Source organism: Podarcis bocagei (assembly GCF_964188305.1).
Source record: "Podarcis bocagei genome assembly, chromosome: 3".
NCBI classification, from domain to species: domain Eukaryota; kingdom Metazoa; phylum Chordata; class Lepidosauria; order Squamata; family Lacertidae; genus Podarcis; species Podarcis bocagei.
In genome coordinates, this window is record NC_138127.1 from 72,449,524 (window position 1) to 72,468,663 (window position 19,140).

Below are 19,140 nucleotides of genomic sequence, written 5' to 3' on the forward strand. Positions count from 1 at the left end.
TGTCTTTAACTCCTGGAGCTAAAAATTATTTTAAAGGCTTAGGTCTGCATAATTTATAGATTGCCATTTTCCATACATCCTACTTTGATGTATTGCTTATGCTTTTATAGCTTCTGAATCCTAATAATTTAAGAGAACCCAAAAGATCTCCTGCAGGTGAAAAGCAGTTGTGCTCTGATAATGCTTACGTTTGAGCCAAATTTCCTTCCCTAGTATGCTTTCAACAAAGAAATTAGACAACTCAACCTTCTGCTGGCAAAAAAAAAAAATATTTTAGTGGGTGGTCGGAAGAATGCAAGTCTACATTGTCAAAGGCCATCTTTCCTGGATTCCTTTGGCTCAGGCCTTCTTCACCATGAAGAGGTGTTCACAGGACATTTACCTTCTGTGTGCTTTGGGAGATGACATTTGATGAGGGTTTTTGTTGTTCAGTGCTAACAGTGGGGCATGGCTACTTCTGTTTATTCTCAAACCTTCCACAGAGCTTTCATGATTATGATTTCAATATCTTCCAGATCCATCAGCATTATTGTTACCATTTCATCCTAGGATACTAGTTGTATTTAAGAGGGTTGTAGGATTGGCCGGGGGGAGCCACCTCTTAACAGTTTAGTGGAGATGAGAGCTACTGCAAATGCGCTTTAAACATGAACAAGGCATCTCTTTGCTGCTGAAATATTTTCTTGTGTGTGCTCACAGTCTCTTTTCCCCCATTCTCTTCTTTTCTGTATAGGTTATTAACTGCTGACAAGAAATTCACATCTCATAAATAATGCTTAAGAGCTATTGCTATATAAATTGAATGTGTTATGAATTGTGATGGGGCTTTTTGTAGTGTGCTGTGCCTAGAGCAGTAAGAACAGAGGGTGTCATTTTCATTAATTTCTAATGAGGTGCCAATTAAAGGCAAGGAAGGCGCTCAGAAGGGAAGAGTCATAGAGCTCCCCTGAATCCTCTATCCTGGGGCTGTCATAGGAACATGCCACCAAGCCTTCCCTGAAAATTCCATTAAATTACAATCTCATCTAGTGCACACATAGACAAATTCAGCTTTCCTTTGATCTTCAAAAGAGCAATTTGTAAGATGAGTTCTGAGCTTTCTCACACAGCGAACTGGGAGAGGTGAGAGGAATTGCTAATTGCTAATGCACTTTGCAGGCTTTGGTGAGGAACAGAAATGTGAAAGCAGATTTTCATTCTGCGTCTCTCTGACTGGCTAACCTTTAAATCAACAATACTGGAGCAATGCCACTTTCCTACAAGACATTTCTACATGGCAGTTACGCCAGCCAAATGTTCAGATAGTGATAATTTCAAAGCGTTGAGTGGAGTGTTTGGGGGCTTGGCTTCGCATGGTGGATACTCATTTCATAAATGCACTATTAGTATCAAGTTTCAGTGGGCAAAAGTTCAACTACTAACATAAAAAACATATTCCACAATTTTAAAAAGAACCCTGCTAAATCTGAGCTGTTCCAAAAACCCTCTTAAGTAACAATATTAGTTCTAGCTGGCCACAGAACTATGGCTTAGCTTGATGTGCATATGGGCCAAAGCAAGCCTTGGGCTCCCTCTGTCTCCCTTCTCCCCCTGTTGGCCATGCAAGAGGAGAAGAATGAGGAGTTCATAACTTTTTTCTTTCCATGAATCAATTTGTAATGTTGGCACGACAAACTGTGGTTAATGGTAACTGTGGTTAATTTCAAAGAAGTCAATCATGCTTTCTGATGCTTTCTTTTTGAAATTAACCATAGTTTCTGGTTTGGATGACCCAGACACCATGATGAACTAAAAACAGAAATGAAAGCTTCCAACTCTTCTCTCAACTGTGTGGGAGGAAGGGAAAATGCAGGTCACATTAAACCCAGGATTTTAGCATGATATGTGAATGCAGCTGTTGGCTACCTGATTTGAATTCAAGATTTAATGTTCACATTATAAATGTTCACATTAGCTGTTGCAGTTGCCATAGCATTGCGCTTGAAAGGGAGATTTTAGGTTGCTTGAGTTTCAGGCTTGAGACATATTTCCAATCTTGAAATCAAATTTCATGAGCAAAAGTGCTCTTCACCTCTTAAAACAGATTCAAGGCCATTTTCTTCCCTGAATTCAAAAAGTGATTCACTGATTATGGATTTTACTGGAAATTTTTTAATCAGCCGATTTTAGTGGAAAAGCTAACTTTACCAGTTTAGTTTAGTTTAGTTTAGTTTAGTTTAGTTTAGTTTAGTTTAGTTTAGTTTAGTTTAGTTTAGACTTAGATTTTTAGGACGTGTGAACATTGAGCTGATTAAAATTGAGCTAATCCTACTAAATCAGAGACACTAAAGACACTAAAACTCACAATTTGAAAATTTTAAAGGTTATGAAGGATTGGATTTACAGTGACTTCCTAGAGTGGCATGAAATTGCCAAAAACTCTTAAGCTGAGCTGCTTTCTGCAGTAGTAAAGTCTTTACAAGGCTTACAAGAATTGCTTAGGGGATTGGTAATGGGATGTGAAGCATTTCACCTCTGTCACCATGTCAAATCCAGCACTGGTCAGGAATGACAGGGAAAATTACCACCATCTGCTGGCTCTTTAGCAATCCCTGTACAAAGCGTATGCAGCTTTCAGTCCAGTTCATAGTGGTCATACATGGCCATATCAGAAGAATGACATTCCAGCTTGAGTTAATTGGCTATCAGTGTCCAGAAACCACACAAATTATGAAAACTAAGTATTTTTGGTACTGAACATGTGATGTAAAAATGCCCTAATGTTCTTTATTGAGCTATTTCAAGTAACTGCTAATGGGCAAAGCATATTAAGATGTTAATGAATGCATGACAGTTTGATAAGTTAATACATATGGCAACATCAATATGTGAAACAACAATTGTACCTTTTAATTTCTAACGATGACCTATTGTTTAAAGCACGGATGGAATCCTTAAACATGTTGTGCTTTGCATTAAAGGCTTTCACAGCATATATCCAAAGAATCATTTAGTTTTTATCTGCATAGCCCTGGAAGATATAATCCCTAACCTCCCATAATATTGCAGAATGCCATATAAGTGTCATTGCTCAAGGGAATGCTGTTTCAATTAAGCAGAATTAGAAGTGTACTTGCTTTCATTGGAAAGGTGGCACACCCTTAAGATACAAGATACTCAGGCTGCCCAACTTAAAACCATAGGGATTTCCTTCTCATTAGAAACAGATACATGTGCATTCAGATGGAGACCAGATGGTACAGATAAGCTTGGTTGGGTTTATTCAGAGGACATTATGTTGAAGAATAAAGATAAAATACCTTTTTCAATTTTATTTTTAAGAAGTAACAAATAAAAACAAAACAGTTGTGTAGCATTACACATAATGATATAGCTTAGTTCAATAAAACACACAACACCAACAGAGTTAAAAAATACTCCACCACTTTCCCAAACAATATTAGGTTGCAGGCAGGAAGTTGATTAAACTCTGCCCATACAGTTTCTTCTGCTGTGGCATTCATTTCTTAGCTCGTGATGCACAGAAAAAGTTGACCTGAACAGGCGGTGAATCACCTGAGTCTGTACCTTTTCAAGCTTCAGCCTTGCCTTCTAGAGAAGCCCGGCTTGCACTTTGAGAGATGTTGGAGTAATATACTGTGAACTACTAGCCATGATTGTTGGGAACTATTAAAAAGCACATTTTCTTTTTGCTTGCACATGGTAAATGAGCAACTTTTTTTAGTAATAGAAGTGGGGCATGAGGTAACCAAGTCAGCCCATTTGCAGTGAGAAACAGTATGGTTTTGGGACAGAGATCTGGCAGGTCTGGGCCATCAACTTAATATAAACCAGCCTTCCCCAAATTGGCGCCCTCCAGATCTTCTGACCACCAGCCATTGTGGTCCAGAACATCTGGAGGGCACCAGGTTGGGGAAGCTGATACAAACCTAAATAGCCTGGATAGCTTTGTTGGTTAGAGCATAGTGCTGATAACACCAAGGTTGCAGGTTTGATCCCTGTATGGGACAGCTGCATATTCCTGCATTGCAGGGGGTTGGACTAGATGATCCTCAAGATCCCTTCCAACTCTTATGATTCTAGTCATTCTCAGCTTTGGTTCCCATCTGCCTAAATGAAAAAAGGATTCTCTTGGGAAAAGTACAAGGTTGTAAGCACCTTTCCTAATTAGAAGGGCTGTATAAATGAAAAGGGAGATTTCTCAAGGTTTGAAAACATTTCCTGATCAGCAAAAATATAACATCAGAAACAGACTGTATTTTTCCGTGTATTAGACAAGGTTTTTTGACTCAAAAATCATGTAAAAAAAACTGGGGTCGTCCAATACACTGTTAGAGGGAGGGGGGAGAAGCGGCGCGCCAGCCAGTTGGCAGGAGCACAACTTCCTCCGATGCTGCAACGAGCGGGAAACGATCTAGGGAGTGTTTTCTGCCCGCCTGGGGAGAGAAGCTCAACAACTTTGAGCCATTTCCCCTCATTTTCTTAAATTTGAGTCCCCAAAAATAGGGGGGGGGTCTTATACATGGGGGCATCTTATAGATGGAAAAATATGGTACATAATATCTTCTGTGGATTAAAAGTCCTTTTAGTACATAATATTCCTGAGGTAAATTCTCTTTGGCCAGAGTATGTCGTCGTTCAGAGCCTAGAATGCAGGTGACAATTTTCGCATTGGCATGGGGAAAATGCTTTTAGGAGAGAATGTGCTTAGAGCAGGCTGTTACTGAAAAACAAATAAATAATGAAGAGGAAATGGCTAGGTGAATTGAAAAGTTTTCCCTTCATAATCAGCAGGTCTTTGTAGTACTTCAAAGTTAGTAATTAGAGTTTGAGAATGAAATGTGTGTGCGCGCACACACACCTCATAAAATCCACACTGGACTTCTAGCAAAGCCTGAGGTACAGCTTCACTTGTGGGCTCCAGTCAAGATTTTAACATTGCAAACTTGCATGAAGTTTTGTCTCTGTTTTTTCAGCCATCATGGTTCCTGGATTAGAGCAAAAATAATTAAGTACACACACACACACACACACACACACACACACACACACACACGTATGTGTGTGTTTGTGTGTGTACTTTATTATTCATGCAAACTTCATGCAAAACTGTGTGTGTGTGTGTGTGTGTGTGTGTGTGTTATAAGGTAAAGGACCCCTGGACAGTGTAAGTCCAGTCAACAGCGACTATGGGGTGTGGCGCTCATCTTGCTTTCAGGCCAAGGGAGCCAGCGTTTTTCCACAGACAGCTTTTCAGGGCATGTGGCCAGCCTGACTGAACCGCTTCTGGTGCAGTGGAACACCATGACGAGTGCCAGAGTGCACGGAAATGCCATTTACCTTCCCACCATAGCGGTACATATTTATCTTTCACTGGCATGCTTTCAAACTGGTAGGTTGGCAGGAGCTGGGACAGAGCAACAGGAGCTCATTCTGCTGTGGGGATTTGAACCGCCGACTTTCCGATCGGCAAGGCCAAGAGCCTCAGTGGTTTAGACCACAGCTCCACCTGCGTCATATACCCAGCATGTTATAACTGTTTCTGTGAAATTATATATATTAATATTCTTCTTTGTTTAAAAGAGCTGAAACTATTGTCCATACTTCAATATAAAGACTCATAAGATTTGAGGGCGGTGGTAGTATGTGAACTGTTGTTGCCGTTGTAGTACTTATGTCATGGGAAGGCACTTACAGCTGAACTAGTCTAACCATATGTTAGCAGAAGAGAGCAATGTACAGATACAAACTCTTAGTTGCTGGGCCTGGACAATAGATTGAATGAGGAGTGCAAGCTTCATTTGAATTAGATGACCTATAGATCTGAAATTTGTTGTGCACTGATCTACTATATCTGCGCGCGCACAAACCACACCCATGTGCGTGTATGTATATAGTCCAAGGCACATGAATATTCTCTGCTTCGTGAATGAGGGATTACTATACTTCAAACTATTAAATTAGATCCTAACATAAGGGTTTGAATTTGGAACACATAGACCAAAGCTTTCTTTTTACGAGAAAATATTTGATGATGGTGGAGGAACAAATTGGGCACATTTGCTTGCTAATGTATCAGCCACTTTGACACAGGTGATGGCTCAAATAGTTTCCATTGCAGCAGATGTTGGTAACTATTTTTGTCAAGAACATAGCAAAGCTTAATTGCAAATACACTGAAATGTTTAAAACATGAATCTGTAAAGCCTGTTACCACTCCTGAGGTTAAAATACATGGACCTATGTAAATGCCTCTGGAGCTTCTGTAATAGACAAAGTGTCTCAGCCTGGAAACTCGGCATTATTTATTCTTGTTCCTTATTAATGTCTTATCTGCCTTGCATTTTCATTGGGCTGAAGCAAAAAACAGATGATACACATATATTATCAGGCTGCCTAGTACTGCTTACTTGTTTTAATTAAATTTTTGGATACACTTTGGCTTTTTAATTAAATCCTCAGTGTTGGGGAGGCATGTTAGTGTAGATAAATGCTCCATGCAGAGACTTCTAGAGGTATAAATACTACTCCAGGAAAATGTTCTATGTCCACAGATTGTAAGAGATGAGTCCAGAACTGAGGCTCAGTGAGGTAGCTCAGGGTAAGCTCTGGTAGTGTAGCTGTGTAACAAAATTCACAGCTATTTTGAATTGAGATAAGGGGCAAGGGCCTTTCATGAAACTTTCATAACTGTAAAAAAGAAGGACAAATTATCAGTCATTTTGATGGCATTGCTAGGAAAGAGGTGCAAAAGTGTTTGAGTCACCCCTGATTGAAGTAGATGAGGATAGGAAACATTTCCCTTACTCTAAATGAGCTTCATTTGCCCTTAGTGACATTGCCATGGAGCCAGATCTGATTGACCATGTAGTGCAATGATTTCATTGCATTGAATGTGACCCCTGATTGGCCAGGGTAACTTGAGGAAGCATAACAGAGAGAACACAGTTGACTTAAATAAGCATCAGTGACTGTGAATAACTGCAGAGAAATATAGTTATGATGTCTCTGAACTCTCAAAAGAGAAGCAGGGAACATCCAGTCCAGGCCTATATCTACTCTGAGATACAGGTATGCTGAGCTGCTTCCAGAATTATTAATATAAGGTCTGCCTTGTAAGTAGAGGCTGGTTGTCATTTCACAATTAGTGGTGTCATTGTTATTGTGGAAAGTTGCAGTATACTCCCCACCGCTTATCCATATCCTAGTATAGCCAGAGGAGGACATGTATTGAACTCTTTGATATATCCTAGTTCAGGTATTGTTCATACTGTATTGTTTTGGTTATCAGTAATGTATCTTTATTCCTCCTGTCTCATATATGTTGTTTTATATTGCTGCTCAATTTTTATTGCATTTATTTATTTCATAAAATGTATACACCGCTTGATTGTAAAAAAACAACAACACACACCTCAAAGTGGTTTGCAAAGAAATATAACACAAGGATTAAACCATATTAAGAAAGGCACCATAGGCAAATTAGTTTCTTTAATGAATTTATCAAGTATGTACTGAGCTTGAGGTGATGTTCTGGGTTTTGTCACACAATTAGAGCAGTGCCTCATAGTTCTAATGAGATTAAGCATCTCAGGCTTTGGTGGCCAGCTCTGTTTTGGAATACCAAGCTTTTTGGTGGTGATCATTTCTAATTGTTCAATTCCTGGTAGCAGATTTCTTTTTTCTAAGTTAAACATTCATTCTTCATTCACACTATTCACAGTTGATTCATAGTTATATCGAGGGCATTGAAAACAGATATACTTTGAGAAAACTAAAGGCAGTTTATAAAGAAAAGATATAGAACTTATACTTAGAAGTTTGACTGGCTGCATTAAAGGCCTCTTATAAAGAGGAAGAACATAAGGAGTAGATTGCACTACTTGACATAATGAAGAAAGTGCATGAGCACATACATCATAAAATGCTTAGCGAAAGCCGGCAACTAGGGCTTAATGGGGGAGTACATGCTTTGCAATGGAAAAAGATCCCAGGTTCAATTCCTAGAATTACCAGGTACAGCTCAGAAAGGCTCCTGTCTGAGAAATAATGTATTAAGGTTTATTATTTCATATTCTGCTTACTATGCAAAATCTCTAAGTGGTTTACATAGAACGCAGTAAGATTTTAAAAAATCTCTATTGCAACCAAAAATACAAATCAGCCAATAAAAATATCAATAGAAACATTCAGTAAATTATCAGTAAGACATTAAAACAAAGCAGTGTGTTGAGTCTTATGACCTACCATCTGTCAGTGTAGTCAGCATTGAATTAATGGCCTGATTGAGGCTATGGCAGCTTCCTTTTTCCATAACCAGAGTTTCTGCTACATTCCATCTTTTATATGGTTAGTATTTTCACATCTACAACTTTTCATGAGGGCACGAAAGGAGGTCTAGGAAAATATTTAACATGGTCTATATCAGGGATGCGGAACCTCCAGTTGTTTTTGAACTAAAACTCACATCATCCTTGACTATTGGCCGTGCGGCTCAGGCTAAGGGGAATGATGATGGACTCCAGTAACATCTGGGTGACTGCAGGTCACCTGCCCCTACTCTATATTCTGATCCAAAGGTCAGCATTTCATGTCATGTTGAAAGGCTGCAATAAGTTATGTGCTTATATTTTGTATTTCTCTCTCACACACACATACTTATGTGAAAGGAACCTTCAGTTTTCCATGGTGGCCTTGCACCATTTAAAGCTCTTATTCTTTTAGAATGATGCTTTGCAAAATGGCTGCCTTTATAAGAAAATAGCTAGTCATACGGAAAATTCTTCACTGTACTCTTCTTGTTGTTGTCCTGCAGTACTTCTGCTCATACATCTGGGATGGGGTAAAACACATGCCCTTTTTCTTATCTAGAAGTGAATTGTAAGCAGTGGGTAAGCTTTCCAGAGCTTTGCGGCAAGAGCACCTACTTTGCATTGTAGATATCACATGCTTGCTGGGTGACTCCATTAAGAGATCTGTTGTCTGCAGCATACAAGCACTAAGGATCTAAAGCATGGGTAGGCAAACTAAGGCCCGGGGGCCGGATCCAGCCCAATCGCCTTCTAAATCCGGTCTGCGGACGGTCCAGGAATCGGCATTTTTTTACATGAGTAGAATGTGTCCTTTTATTTAAAATGCATCTCTGGGTTATTTGTGGGGCCTGCCTGGTGTTTTTACATGAGTAGATTGTGTGCTTTTATTTAAAATGCACCTCTGGGTTATTTGTGGGGCATAGGAATTCGTTCATTTCCCCCACCCCCTCAAAATATAGTCTGACACACACACACACCCCAAGGTCTGAGGGACAGTGGACCGGCCCCCTGCTGAAAAAGCTTACTGACCCCTGATCTAAAGCATGAGCAGGTAGACCAAGGGAAATATTCCAGGCATCTCTTTCAGTATAATTTTCCTGTTGTGCCTGCAGTTCATTTATGATTTCCTTGGTAGTTCCTCATAGGTATGCAGTTGAAAAGAAAATGCTTTTTTGTTTTTTGATTTTTTTAAACACACACACACACATGAACACACTTGTGTGGGTTTTGTTTTTTCAAAAAACAAAGCTTGTGGAATAAATACATTCACCAAAATACTTGAATACTTGTTGTGCAATCCGTGGAGCAACACTATATGAATATCACAGGGAGGAAGTGAAATGCCTTGGGACCTGCTGATTCAATCTAAGGCAGATTGTTTTTAATATGAGAAACTATAACTCCAGCACAAATGAGTTAACACTTCCCTCTGGCATTTCATTCCAACAGGCGAATGCCACTATGTTGGCAAAATCTCATACTTTATTATTTGCCTCGAAATTCATTAAAAAATACATTTGAATAAAAGTGTATATGAAATTATACACATGGGTGATTTACATGTTGGAAAACATGACCTTTTGAATTTCAAGACTACAATTAATATTTTGGGTGAGCTATGCAAACTAAACTTGCATCATTATCGTCAGATCCTTCTTGAAAAATTCATGTTTCACTTCAGTTCCAAAGTAACATTTCCTACAGAGTATTTCTCTTTCAGGAGCATTCTGGCATTCTTAACAGAAAGCTTGATGGTAGAACCAGCCCACTCAGTTCCAATTAAGGCATTTCAGATGAAGCTGTATAGTCATTCGTCCGGCTTGTCTCAATTCTCCTACATTATTGGCTGTAGGAGGAAGATGGGCATTGGTTTGTCTGTTACATTACTAAAAGTGGGTTGAAAGTATTGATTTGAAATGCTGGCTTTGGGGTGAGGGTAGAATTGGACAGAACACACAGTGTTCTAAGGACACAGAAGAAAGCAGTAATTACGGTTTGTGAAAGGACCGAGCTGTCTAAAAGCAGCAAAATAAATTTATCTCAAGTTTAGATTCTGAACTGTTGTGGGAGCTCTGTTAAACTGGACTGTAACATAGCTTCTCATAGAACATGTATGTGGATCTGGGTTGGCATCACTTGTCATGTTTAGTGCTCAAATAACCCAATGTTCTACAGTGGAAGCTTTGCTGAGAGTTGTTTCTAATGAAAATTCAGTGGTTGGTCCTACTGTTAGGTGATGATGGTGATGATGATTTATACCCCGCCCATCTGGCTGGGTTTCCCCAGCCACTCGGGGTGGCTTCCAACAAAAGATCAAAAATACATTAAAACATCAGTCATTAAAAACTTCCCTAAACAGGGCTGGCTTCAGATGTCTTCTAAAAGTCAGATAGTTGTTTATTTCCTTGACATCTGATGGGAGGGTATTCCACAGGGTAGGCACCATTACCGAGAAGGCCCTCTGCTGGTTCCCTGTAACTTGGCTTCTCGCAGTGAGGGAACCGCCAGAAGGCCCTCGGCGCTGGACCTCAGTGTCTGGGTTGAACGATGGGGGTGGAGTTGCTTAAACTGGTTAATTGTTGAAGAAACTTCCAAGACTGATTGAATAGATTTGTGTAAATACTGGTTGCTGTGGGTTTTTTAATTGCTTCCTTATCATTTAATCCTTATCATTTAATGCCTTCCTTATCACCTTGGAAGGTGGCACACTCTCCTTCACTAGGGAGTTTTAAGCAGAGGTTGGATGGCCATCTATCAGGGATTATTTAGCTGTGATTCCTGCATTGCAAGGGGTTAGACTAGATGAGCCTTGTGGGTCCCTCCTAACTCTAGAATTCTATGATTGCATTCATTGATTCTCAAACTGTTGAGTCACCAAACTGACACACACAATTTCTATTTAAAAATGCTTTTTAAATAAATTAGCTTGGAACTTTGAATTTGGAACAGCCACACTTCATCATAATCATCACAATTTTTTTGTAGATAATGTGGTCTTGGAAACTGATAAGTCAGTACCTCTTGTACCAGACCCCTTGACCTGAGACTTCCTCTGTGATCCCATGAATGGTGCTTCCTGAGTCAGTTTTGTAAAGCAAAGTCAAGCTTCTTGATCTTCCTTTATGAAGCTGTTGTTCTGTGGAAGAAAGAAAGCATGCCAGCCATTCCCAGCTCAGATTTAATTACTTGAATCATAACAATGAGAAAATATTCTCCGCCTGCAGTTGCTTTGCTCTGCCACAGGCATGGTGGAAAAAAGGTTAAGCCCCTTAATACATTTGTGTGTCTGTGACAATTGCACCTTAGGCAATGGGTCAGTAGGCACAATATCAGTCAGGATTTTGTTTTGCTGTTGAGCTATAAACAGCTGATACTTCCTAGAAAGCTATTGTCTGTAACTTTTACAAGTGCCATGAGCTTACAAATGAGCTTTTGGCCTTTGCCAAACAGCTTTCCATGTCTCTAAATGTCATGTGTGTAAACAGCCAGATTTGTGCCTGTTAGTAATTCAGCTATGTGGTAAGAGCTCAAGTATACCTGAAGGAGCGTCTCCACCCCCATCGTTCAGCCCAAACACTGAGATCCAGTACCAAGGGCCTTCTGGTGGTTCCTTCACTGTGAGAAGTTAAACTACAGGGAACCAGGCAGAGGGCCTTCTCAGTCGTAGCACCCACCCTGTGGAACACCCTCCCATCAGATGTCAAGGAAATAAGTCACTGTGCAACCTTTAGAAGACATCTGAAGGCAGGCCTGTATAGGGAAGCTTTTTAATGTGTAATGTTTTATATATATGTTGGAAGCAGCTCAGAGTGGCTGGGGCAACCCAGTCAAATGGGTGGGGTACAAATAATAAAATTATTGTTATAAGTGGTAAGACAGTTGTGAGCAACTCCTCACATCCTTCAAAATTAATCATACCAAAGTAACCTCTCATTTGGGAGGCACTTAAATTGACTTGTTTTAAATTCTGGCTCAGTTGTTTGAAGCTGCTTACGATAACCAGCTTCCATGGCTGCCAGGAGAGGTCTGAATAGCTGGGTTGAAGGGGAGGAGTTTTTTTAAAAAAGAAGAAGAAATATCTCAGTTAAACACTCATGACCAGTTCTACAAAAGTCGTTGGTGCAAAGTGTTACATTTTTCTACTGCGGAGTGGACAGTTGTTCTACTCAGATTGTAAATTACTGCCACAAACAGTCACTTTCTGTGAACTCTATATCCTCACATGTCATGGGAATATGCTATGAGGAATAAATGGATTAAAACTTTTATGAATCCATACTCTACCCACAGAGATTCTTCATATGATTTTCTGCTATACACTGTTTTTGCCTCTTCCCAATAGGCCAGTGTTTCAACACTGGCTCTGATTGGATTATTCAGTCCCTCCTAATAATGCCTTGCCCCCAGCGGCGGCTGCCCATTGTCTCTCTGCATGAGTTACCAATCTTGTCTGGTCCTTTTCAAAAGAGGAGACATGTGCACAAACACAAGGGATTGTTTCTGTGAAGGCCGATAATTCTTATTCTAAACATAAACCTTGTGAATGATGGCAGGAGAGTGCACTTTCATTTCTAATCCAGAAAATAAATTATCAGAAATTCGGAGAAACACTGACATACCATTGCATGAATGGTCGTTAATCAGAATGGCTGTCATTTGCCTTAATGTTTGCGCATATCTCTGTTTAAATGACGGATGCTTACAAATTTCTCCCCACCTGAATATCTTAATGTTGACGCTTCAAATTGCCTAGTCTTATTTGTGGAGCAGGATCAAAGCCTGAGGATGCCGATATTCTTTCCTTCTCCTGTCTGGACGATGTAGATACCACTACACATGCAGCTTGCCAAAGCTTTAATTTCATTTTGTTCATTCGGATCATTTCCCCCTTTTCTTCCTTTCGGATATACACAAGTGCTTGTACAAGTTGATAAAACATGGTGCAAAAGGGAATCTGGATGAGCTTGTCTGAAACATGCTGTACTGTTTCACTGATCACTTGTGTGCATCAGTTATGTAAGGGAGAAAAAGTAGAAGAACAAATGGAAAGAAGAAAAGCTGCTGCAAACTGCTGATTGCAGAAAATTCCTCCATGCTTAAATAGGAAGGAGCAGAATTCCAGAATGAGCAAACCCAAAGAATACATATATCCTCTGTTTCCATCTATTGAGGCTGTGCGTGCCATTGCTTATGTAGCCAAGCAACTCCACTCACACAGGAGGGTGATATGAGGTATGGGGAAAAAGACTGAGGTATGAAAAAATCTTGAGGGGAGGGGAATCCTAAGGGGGAATTGCAAATACAGCCCAAAGTCAACTGGGTACTCAGTGGCCACCAACTGCCTGCTGTTAGTCAAGGGATGGAAAATAGTGGGTGAGAAGGAATGGAATCTTGAACATAGACTCCACACTGCAGCATTTTGCTGCAGCTCCCACATCCAAGAATGCCAATGTTCTTGGATTTGCGCCTCTGTTCTGGGATTTTGAAGGTATGCAAAGACTTCTGTGTTCCAAGAATGCTGCACTGAAGCATACATTCCTGAATAATACATCACAGTGGCACAAAACTATTGCAGTGCCTTCAGTTTTGAAAGTTTCTAGGTATTTTTAGGTGAAGCATTAGCCTTTGTCGATTAGAATTTCAAATCAGTAGGAAGTGTAAAATTTCATGAGAGAGGTGAAGGTGACAAGAACTTGAGTGGAATTCTGTACAGGAATAACTGTGTCATTATTAAGGTTAGTTTTGAAGTGGCTCCAAATGAGTTATCTGTAAAGAAACAAATGTTTTATTTAAATTTGAATCGTGACATGAGCTGCAGATTATGGGTGATTTGAACTCTTGTGCCCTTTCACTCAGAAATAAAGTTGACAACCAGCAACGTTTGCATGAAGCCAGGGCTAAATTTAAAATGTCAAGTGTCCTGATTTTAGATGAGATTATTGGCTCTGCTCCCAAGCCCATAAAATCCAGGAATATTTCCTTTAAATGTTGCCACTGCGGTCACTGAATACTTATGGGAGTCTGTGTTCCAAATTAATTGTGTGTGTAGTAAAAACCCTTGTATTAATTTTTGGAAATTTAAAGATTCCTGCCCTAAGGCTGTGTTTGGGGAGGGTTTTCTTTCACTTTAGGCAGTGAAGCAGGAATTACTCTAGCACTTCTCACAAACAGTTTTATTGTAATCATATTCATTCTAATTACAGATAGTTACATTATTTTTAAAATGTACAGCTTACCCTTCCTTCAGTGTTGCTATTCTCATGCTGCAACATTCCTACGTGGAAATTTTTGTGTGAAGAAACACTCAATCATGTGAGGCACTCACTTGCAGTGTGACATGGCGAAGCCCATATTCAATTCATTATCACAGTGGCAACTGGCCACCAGCAGGCTTGTGAAAAGCAGCTGGGGGCGCTGTTTGGATCAGGAAAAACTCCCCTACTCGCACTGTGGTCTCACAGTTTACCCAAATGGCTGCCTTTGAGGGGGGGAAGAGAAGATATCAGTAGAACTGACTATGAACTCCCACATTTTGTCTAGCTTGGTTTACTAGCCTGGCTATGGTCACCGTGCTCTAGTAATCTTCAAGTCAAGACTACAACAATGCATTAAATGTGGGACAGCCTTTGAAGACTTCTCAGAAACACAGTTGCTACGTTACTGATTGAGGTCCAACAACTACATTGGTACCCAAAGGGCTGTGTTCTCTCACATAAATCTCACATAGTCCAATCATCTAGTTTTCTACGTGGGTGTTGTTTTGCTTTTTAAGAGCACCTACCTGCAATCTGAAGTGGGTACAGTTCAGCTCAAGCACAGATTTATCTCCTTAGTAAAAAAAACCTAGATCTAGTGTGGAAGGCAGAATGGAGCTTCCTTATGATGTGATCAGTCATAATTTATGTGTGTGAACAGTGGACTTGATGCAAAAGGCACAAGAAAATGTTGTATGTAAACAATATTCTTTCTCGTTACAGATAGGTAGCCGTGTTGGTCTGCCATAGTCAAAATAAAAAAATTCCTTCCAGTAGCACCTTAAAGACCAACTAAGTTAGTTCTTGGTATGAGCTTTCATGTGCATGCACACTTCTTCAGATACACTGAAACAGAAGTTGCCAGATCCTTCTATATAGTGAGAAGGTGGGGGGGGTATTACTCAGAAGGGTGGTGGGAATGGGAGATTGGCAGATAGCTGAGATGAGCCTGTTGACGACTCTTAACGACTGTAATAGGTCTTACAGGAAAAGGCAAGGGGTGAGAAGGTGAGAAATGGCTTAGTCATGTATAATGAGATAAGAATCCAATGTCTCTGTTCAGACCAGGTCTCTCCATGGTTTTAAGTTTGGTAATGAGTTGCAATTCAGCAGCTTCTCTTTCCAGTCTATTTCTGAAATTCCTTTGTAGTAAAACAGCTACTTTGAGATCTTGTATAGAATGTCCTGGGAGATTGAAGTGTTCTCCTACTGGTTTCTCTGTTTTGTGATTCTTGATGTTAGATTTATGTCCGTTTATTCTTTGGCGTAAGGTTTGGCCTGTTTGTCCAATATAGAGAGCTGAAGGACACTGTTGGCATTTGATGGCATACACAATGTTAGACAATGAGCAATTAAATAGTCCCGAGATGGTATGTGGTATCGTTTTGGTTGTATAATTTTACGGATGGTTCTAAGGCATATATGGCAGTTTGAAAATCACTTTGGAGAAGTCCTGCTCTCTGAGGCTCATTTCCCAATTAGAAAAATGAACAGCTTTATATCCTAGTTTCTCACTTCTGATAACAGAGACTCCCTTCACTCTTTGTAAAGGTTTAATGGCAGGCTGTGTCGGAGTATGAATAGCATTCCTTCCCATCCTGTCCCTGCACAAATCACTGTTCTTCAGAGGTTCTCTGTCAGGAGTGAGTCAGGGCCAAACTAGATGAGATGCCATTAGCCATTTCATGGATGACGTAAATTGAAGGTGCAGAGGCCCCAATCTGGGCCGATACCCTGACAGGGAGGGGGCTTTAACCCTTTCCCCATGCTTCAGTCCCAATCTGGGACAGGAATCCCACACCTGCTGCTTGCTTTAGGGCACAAAGTTCCCATTAGAGCAAACAGGTAGGTTCTTTCCAGTACAAATAATAGGCGCAGTGAGGCTGATCTAGGCAAAGCAGGATAAAGCCTCTCTATGTTCTATGCCAGGATCCCAGTCTAAAACAGCCTTCCCCATGCCTGTAACTTATAAAATTGCTAATTGTGCAAATGCAATCATGTCAGTTTAGCCCTTAGCAATATTTTTTGCACTTGATGCAGCAAAGTGGTCAGCCCCAACAGAAGCTGACTAGAAAGCTAAAGCAATGAATCGTGTGGAGATGCAACAGACAGCTGTCTCCAAGTGTGAGCTCACAGGAGGATTTGACTGTTAATTAATTCATTTATTTGTGTGGAGCCCAGTTTGTGAACTGCAACCCTAGATGCTGCGGTCTTGTTGCTCTATAGAATTCTGGGTTTTAATGCTGTGTTCTCGTTTTTCTCTTTCTCTTTCTCCTTCCCCCACTTCTGTCCTTGCAGGTTACGTGTTCTGTATGTTGCATCGCCTGCCTGAACAGCACGATTGCACATTTGACCACATGGGACGTGGGCGTGAAGAAGCCATTATGAAAATGGTGAAACTGGACCGGAAAGTGGGGCGGTCATGCCAGCGCATTGGCGAGGGCTGCTCCTGAGTTGCAAGACTCTCTACAACCAAATGCCGTTCTCTTAGTTCACTAATGTTAGCCTTATTTAGGACAAAGTCAGCCAGACACCTTGTACTGGGCAAGTTTCAGACTACAGCCAATCAATTTCCTTTCTTTAGCCAACCATCCTGGTACTGTAGTTTAGGGGTTAATGGTGATTGACATTGATTTCTGGCTGGTTGTTAAGGTGCCTACTAGCCACCATATTAAAAACGAAAAAACAAAAACCATGAAGAAATATTTTTGAGCATGGCTAGTGGATTTTAACAGAATTCTAAAGGCTTCTATTATTGCAGGAGTCAAGCTCTTAAAAAAAGAAAAAAAAGCCTTATGCTGGTAAGCTTCCAGCAGCTGAGTAGAAACTGATGTAAAAGACTGCAATGTGCACACCTGTCTGGAAGAAAGTACCCTTAATAGCCTGGTTTTCTTATCCTCACTTCTAGCTAACCTTGAAGGGGTGAAACTCTGCTTAGAGCTGGCAGTGTAGCTGCTGAACCTAGAAGACCTAAATGGTTGCTCGTTCCATCTTCACGTGTGTCTTCTGAGGTTAGGTAGCATCACCATCATCAGGGAATCTCTCTGGGTGGGAACATTTTCCGGGAAGTCAAAAAGAAGGGGACAGATTCTTACGACAACTTTTTTTATCAAACACATTACAGGGAAACTGTTTCTTCACTTAGGTGGAGGATGGTGATGATATTGCTTTAAAATTAGCTCCATTCCTGGAACAAGCAGTAAGCGGTGTGCAGTTTTCTACGCAGCATCAACAACATTTCTGAAGCAGTGTGTTTGGATTCCACATGCCAACCATTGTGACTGTTTTCCCATCGGCCAAAACCCGATTGGCTCTTGTTTGCCTTTTGCTAAGTGCAGGTATCTGTTAATTGATCAAATAAGGCTAATTTCACAGCACAGTAGCCATGGCCGGATCCTACAGACTGACTTTCTGTAGTTAGACTTATATTGAGGGGGTAAAGGACATTTTGTAGCAAACAGAATTCAGTAACAATATTGGGGGAACAACCAGGAAAATCACCCCGTATTGAATTGAGTTTGTATGCCTCACTTCCCGTGGTGTTAAGGAGATAATCAAATGGGCTGTTCCAGCCTTGTGACTATGCAGCTCTCAGTGAAGGCCTCTGTCCATCACCTGTGGCAAAGCAAATGATGATGAAATGCATTGCTTAGAATTGGGACTCTCCAGATTTGTTCTTTAACGCTCCAGTTCTGTATTGTGGTCTGTCTTATCTCATTGAGCCAAACTGCACCATCCTTAGCGTGCAGTGGTGAGAAAATGGCAGTGTCTGTTTGCCTCCAGCTACTGGCAAAGATTCTGTAAGAAAGAAGAATTATTTAATGGTGGTGGCCCTATGTGGAGTCTTTGCTCCCCAAACCGGTTTTAAAAGCTCCACTAGCAATTTGGAATTAGGTATATAGTTGGGAATGGGAGGGAGGGCTGCTGGAGGAAGGGGGAGGTTGTGTTGTCTTATGCTTTCACAAAAAGGTTAAATTTAAGGCACCCAAAGAGTGAATTACCCTGATGTCACTCTTAAAAAAATGGTTTGTGGGGTATAGTAGTTTAGATGAGGCACCGACTATTCCATTTGTGCTGACGGTAAATTGCTGGTTTACAGGCTGAATTGTATTTACTCTGGTACCCACTCAGGCCAGTGATGGAGACTGGGCCTGTATTGCAAATTGTAATGAAGTAAATCTGAGATATTCCAACATTCTAAAGTTCAATATGGAGAAGCCATTCTGTGTTGTACTCAAGGCTTTGAAATCGGCAATGGAATTTCCAGCTGCATTCTCTGTTTCCTAAGGAAGTATTCCCTTTCCATCGGCGTGGGGGAAAACGAGACAATTTTCTTTGCATTTGCCATGAAGAGTTTAAAAAAAACCATGGACTTCAGCTGCTGCCGCGCTATGCACTTTCTTCCCTTCTAAAATCCTAGCATAGCATTTGATGGACATTCTGATTGATACACAAGACTTTTGCAGATTAATAACGAAGATGCTATTTTTCCCTTGTTAACCCTTTCTTTAGCCCTGTTACAAGTGCACAGTTGGTTTCAAGGTGGCTCTCGAGCAAACACTACTCAAAGTTCA

The 19,140-nt window shown here is 40.5% G+C and overlaps 1 protein-coding gene across 1 annotated transcript in view; it reads left to right on the plus strand.

Annotated features, from left to right (window-relative positions):
• The window catches only part of ZFAND3 (zinc finger AN1-type containing 3), a 133,919-nt gene extending 116,661 nt beyond the window's left edge, over positions 1-17,258 (plus strand). Inside the window, exon 7 of the mRNA XM_081186498.1 lies at positions 16,865-17,258. Within this exon, the coding sequence (XP_081042624.1) occupies positions 16,865-17,019 (155 nt within the window). The 3' untranslated portion in view covers positions 17,020-17,258. The remainder of the gene's footprint in view (positions 1-16,864) is intronic.
• Positions 17,259-19,140: the final 1,882 nt, after the last annotated feature.